This window comes from Musa acuminata, chromosome BXJ3-9, assembly GCF_036884655.1.
Source record: "Musa acuminata AAA Group cultivar baxijiao chromosome BXJ3-9, Cavendish_Baxijiao_AAA, whole genome shotgun sequence".
Lineage (NCBI taxonomy): Eukaryota > Viridiplantae > Streptophyta > Magnoliopsida > Zingiberales > Musaceae > Musa > Musa acuminata.
In genome coordinates, this window is record NC_088357.1 from 758,330 (window position 1) to 764,112 (window position 5,783).

Genomic DNA, 5,783 nt, shown 5'->3' on the forward strand with positions numbered 1-5,783 from the left:
CGATGGTGAGTACATGAACTCCCGCGCAATGAACTCCGGAATCACAGGCGGTGGCGTCGTCGATCATCCAGCGCATAGGACAATATTATTATTCCGAGGCCCCCATGGCATCATCGTCATCGTCGTTGCCATCATGGGAGCACGAAAGCCGCTGATAGCCGGCCATGCAACCGGGTTCGTAGCCGACGATAAGGACGGGGGGGGGTTACCCTGACGTTAATCGCTCCGGCGTAGTTGTAGGTTCCACGGTAGCAGACGCGAAGCCTAAATGGAGCCAGTCGCCGAAGCTGCTGGTGTCGTCTCCGACTGCTAGGGTGGTGCCTCCTCCATGATGTTCGTTTTTTGGAGCCGAAGAGGGATCGTCTGCCGTCGAGTATTTCGGGTTCATTGAAGACGAGCCGTAGATACAATAGAATTGAGAGTCGACACCAGATACGTAAGCCCCGGGCGGAGGAGATTCCAAACCGTGACCATCGCGCCATAGCATGGTCGCAACCCTTCATCTCCACCGTCCGGCCTCAACGGGCGAGCTCAAAGCGAAGCGGCAGGGGAAGAACCGGCTCACGGGAGAAGAAGTCGGAAGAGGTGCAGGATCATTCACTTCCCCCATATAATCCCTCCTCTTTGCAATTTCATGGAGACAGAAGAGGAGAGATTGGAAGTAGTTTCAGAAGAAAGGAAAAAGATATTAAACACGCCTATATCTAATCGAATTCCACCAATTCATGTATGCCTTTGTTAGGGCATATAAGCGGACTATCGGATCAAAGTGTCGAATAGTTGGGGTTTGGTGGGGGCCGCCGGGGAGGTGGCTGGTCTCCGGTCGCACGAATCATGAGGCGCGAAGGCGGTTCACCATCATTTCCGACCGAAGCGGGCCGAGATGGTGTGCCGTACGACTTCTTTGTGCGCCGAGAAGGACTGGCCGGCGGATGATGATATGACGACGACGATGGTGACGCCCATCATAGCTTTCAGATGGGATTGTGAATCCCTAACCGCGAATTCTTACAAGGAAAAGCTCGGAACATTTGTGTCCTATTCATCACAGTCGATGATAATCCAAGTAGAATTTTCTGTACCTGGAAAATAATGTTTGAAGAACAAGAAAAGTGACTGATTGCACAAACGTAGGCTCGCCATCAACATGCACATCAGATTGATCGATTATATGAAGCCCTCACAAGTTTACATACGAAAAATGAGATGATGACAGATGAAACAAGGAGGTACGTCCCATCCACAATTATGGGCACTTGGAGCTGGCAATGTACGATAGAATGTCAATGCACCCGTCTGGTCCCCCTGCCTCTCTCCCTGCTTTGCTTCTTCGTGTCTATCCGCTTTCAGTATATTAAGTTGGAATAGTTTGTAGCATTTGCGAACAGAATGAACTTGCAAGAATACAGAGAGAGAGAGAGAGAGAGAGAGAGAGAGAGAGAGATACCTCAGCCCTCAAGTAACCTAGCAGATCATCCTTGGTCTAAAGAAGCCGGAGATGTGCTGTATCATTGAGCCTCTTTATCTGCCATCCTGTTATTAGTGAATGATGCAGGACCGTCACAGAAGAGTCATCAATAGATATTCTATGAGACATTACAGGACTGCAATCGAGCAGGCCCGTGAGAAAACATTTAATTGGTGTTGCATGGGTGAAGATTCCCATGGAGAAGGTAGGGTTTCTACCACCATCAGGAAGGAGGTTTCCTTGTGTGACTTCTCTATGGGAGAACTCATATTTAGGGTCATCGTCTCCTGTAGTCACAAACTGAAGCCTGCTCTTACCAGATTTCTTCCTCTGAAGAGATGGTCGATTAAGCCTGTACATCAGATCCCAGTGAGGCCCATCACCATCTTGAACTAAATTGGCTGAGCCGTTACATGAGAGTTCCTTCGCTTCTGTTTGATGGATCGGCGTATCTGCCACTGCCAGCTTTTCAGGCAATCTTAGGACTGTCATGTTGATAAATTCGATCATCCGAAATGCAACCTGCCGGAGCGATTCACCTGAAGGTGCACAGAAATCAGGCTGTGTTTTGCTAATCAAGTTCACAATTTCTTGGGTGTAAACTTCTGACCGAAGGCAGCCCTCCCATTGGCCCTGGCTTATCTCAACCAAAGCATCAGAGGATTGGATCTGCTCGTCTGCAAATCCAAGCTCCTGCAGAGTTGGATGGCAAATTGCTCAGCACAGTGTAATCAACTCAACTGAAAAGAATAGAAAAATTTATGCATTCAAAAGCTCTGCAAACTGTAACATAGAAAGTTCAGCAACATTGTTGAAACTGAAGATACAAGTGTTTATGAACAAAGCAGAATGTGCTTGCTTCAGCAATATTAACCTTCAGAAGACCATAACTTAATGAGAAAAACAATTAAAAGAAAAGGAAATGAACTACTTGAAGAGTGCACATTTGAGATCAGTAAGTGGATTGTCAATAGCATGAAATGACACATACATACAAACAAGATCCCCACTAAAAAAGGACTGGCGCTTGGGAGGCAGGGACAAGCTCTGGCTGCCGAATCCAAAAACAGTAATGGAAATCACTACAGGGATAGTAATTATGTCTATGCAGTATAAACAAGAAGCATTGCATCTGAATAGTATCCAAATATCCAAATAACATGTAAAACAGAATTTGTTGATCATTTTAAATAATCTGATCTGATCAATGTGATCAAGATCAGGGCCCCATATAGTCTAGGAATCAACAGAAGAAAGTTCAGGATTATTGATGATATTAGGTTCAAATTGAAATGAACTTTTCAAATTTCAGTTTAGTCTTCAATATTTTATCAGATCTAGTGTCTCTTCAATTCTTCAAGGATAACACACAAATGGAAGTGTTTGCTGAAAATAGAATTAAAAAGTTCCAATTAGAATATGATCTGCAAGTGTGGTTCGACCATAATGGAATGGTGGGATGACTTGATTAAGTAAATATTGTCCCTTGATAAAGAAAAAAATCTAAAGATTAATAATAGGACAACGATGATTTCCTTGATAGGGCACAAAACTTGACAAAGTCAGTGATTAAAAATACCAAAAGAGGATTTAATTGACGCATAATATGGAATACTAGAAATAATTGAATAATTTGGATATCACAGATGCAATTGCAATATCACCACAAGCTGTACAGAATATTCAAAAGAGCTGCCAGGGAGTAGTCCTTTCAAGGTAGAGTCATTTCAAAACCCATTTAAAGCAACTGCAATGGCTGCTGATCAAAGAGAAAACCATATTGATTTTTTCTCCTTTTAAACAGGACCATAATGTAGGACAAGCGCAATGAGGATATCCTCTGATATCAAATATGATGAAGGATGGATGCTCTAATACCAAATATAGGGCAAGTGATAGGGCAAGTAAATGGAGAGCAGAATTTTTCTTATTTTAGATTTGAGAATAGAGAGAGAGAACGTCGAAAAATAAAAGAGAGGAAGGAAAACATAGTAATGGTGAAAAATAATGATCAGAAATAAAATAGAGTAGATAACCCTGCACTTGCTCCAGTTGCTAGACATCCTGTCTAGGGATCCTGACCTCGCATTGGAGATGTCTCACGCACAGATGATGGCATTGCACTATCCAAGAATCAGTTGGAGCTTCACTCTGGCCCAACAATTCATTCCTAGGGATGTGTCCTCAAGGTACTAACACATTGTGTGGAAAAACAACTTTCAAATAACTATTCTCTAATGTTCCAGTTTACAAACACTATCTTTTTATGGACCTTCCAAGTATAAGAAGAAAAATAAAAATCAAGGTATATTAATAATTATATGCTTTCCTTTCCGGAGAAGATATAGTGAGATTTGTTCTGGCAAATAACCTTCCTTGTTAAGAAAAATATTTAATCAATAAGCTTCCTTCTTTGTTAATTCTCCAATCATAATTAAACTTGTAAAGTTGGAATGTTCAATAAAGCCTTGGAACCGTTAATCAAGCCCAAGTCCTTCCTTTTTCCTTCGAATCTCTAACCAAGCACAAGAAAATATTCCTTCTCTTGTTCAGCATGTTATGTTAATCACCCAGGCAATCCAAGTAATATCCATGTGGTAACTGATGAAATTTGCAGAAAAACCTCTAAGACTTCAAGATTATCACAAAAATAAAATTAAAGAAAATAGCTCATACATTAGATTTTTAATTTATTAATCTAAAACAAAAAAGACTGTAGTATGCCCCCTTTCTCTCTTTCTAAAGAACGATATATTGTGTCGCCTTAAATATAATTATTGAGTCTACAAAATGGCAGTTATAAATGTTCATTTTCTCTAACAAATTTGAAATGTGTTTCTCAAAAGTAATCCATTCTCGTGTTTACTCTTCTAAGAAGTAAAAATGAGTCATAACCTTGAAAAAGTTTGCCACTAAAGTATGATAAATTTACCCACTATCATGTCCACTAAAAATCCTCAATGGCCTAAACCGTTCTCAATGATTATAACATGTTGTGGTTCATTTACAGGTTAGCCTTAATGTGGCATTCATGTTGACATACCAACATCATAGAAATGACATCTCCTAGTTCCTTTCCCCTACATGCCATACGATCACTGTGTGGATCACATGTCATCACCACATGGATAACATCACACATGGATGATCATCATTAGATAAAAATTTATTTTATAAAATATTTATAAAGAACCATAATTTATGGACCAAAAAATTGATAGATAGGGAAAAGAATATGCACCAGAAGTTAGTATAGACAAGATGAAATTGTTGAGCTGGATTGCAAGATTCTTAGAAAAAATAGACTATAAAATAATTTCATTCTCATAAAATAATGTGGTCTTTAAAGAAGATAAGTGGCATATTTAAAACAAACCTATGGATACCTGGGAAAGAAATCTTCTTTCTGATAGAAAGTAAGCTACACTACGAGTGGCATAGCAATTTGAGGATCTTATTGAATTGAATGGAATCGAATGATAGAGGTTATAAAGAAAAGAATGATGATTACTGGAAATTCGATCCTTAACAATGCAGAATGAATTTTCAGACAGCTAGGAAGTAGAAACAGAATCTGCAGATCTATAGGTCGAATAGCAAAAGCTAAGCAATCGAAGACGGAAGGAAATTACCCGGCAAATAAAGGCCGCGGTGGTCCTTGCCCGATCCAACGGCGAGCTATAGACTTCATCGAACCTCACGCCCTGTGACTTGAGGAAGACGGACAGCGCCCTGGCCTGCCGCTCCCCATTTGCGGTCAGCCTCGCGGCAGTCGACCACCGCCCACCGACCAAATCCGGACGAAGGCTGGGGGCGCACTCGCCGTGAGCGATCAGGAACACCTCCGTGACCCGATCCGTTGCCGCTGAGGCGCCGCCACGGGCGAAGAGAGCCAGGGGCGACGGTGGTGGTTGGAGAAGGACGTTGCAGGGGTCCCATACCTTGACGGAAGGGCCAAGCATGCGGGGGGTGCCGGCAGCAGAGGGCTGGGGGGAGAGCGGGGAGGCGGCGGTGCGGCAGGGAAGGACCTCGGGCTCCTGCTCAAGGACCTTTTCCTTAGAGGACTTTGGGTTCCTGGAGCGCACACCTTCCTCCTCGCGGTCGTCGTCGTCGTCGAAAGCCTCGAGAGGGGAGTGGGAGGAGTGGGCAGAACCCATGGGCGACGGTGGTAGAAGCGGCGGCGTCGGCTGAGTGTACCGGTGGTTCTACCACATTGAAAGAGATCGGGGGCAACGGAGATCTACTCTTCCGCGAGTGAGGGCAGTGCTTTTGGGGTGTATTCCACTGCTCCGTTCGTTTCCCTTCACTTTCACAA

The 5,783-nt window shown here is 43.0% G+C and overlaps 1 protein-coding gene across 7 annotated transcripts; it reads right to left on the bottom strand.

Moving 5' to 3' along the window:
* Window positions 1-1,131: 1,131 nt before the first annotated feature.
* LOC103996630 (uncharacterized) lies at window positions 1,132-5,783 on the bottom strand. 7 transcript variants are annotated; one of them, XM_065167308.1, is made up of 4 exons: window positions 5,101-5,783; window positions 1,786-2,161; window positions 1,448-1,533; window positions 1,132-1,336 (listed from the first exon to the last, which is right to left on the bottom strand). In XM_065167308.1, the coding sequence occupies exons 1-3, from the start codon at window positions 5,623-5,625 to the stop codon at window positions 1,484-1,486; spliced, it is 951 nt and encodes a 316-aa protein (XP_065023380.1). In that variant the 5' UTR covers window positions 5,626-5,783; the 3' UTR covers window positions 1,132-1,336; window positions 1,448-1,483. The 7 variants fall into 7 exon arrangements, with proteins under 7 accessions (XP_065023380.1, XP_065023379.1, XP_065023378.1 ...); XM_065167307.1 differs by having other exon boundaries at window positions 1,132-1,343; XM_065167306.1 differs by having other exon boundaries at window positions 1,132-1,920; window positions 2,008-2,161.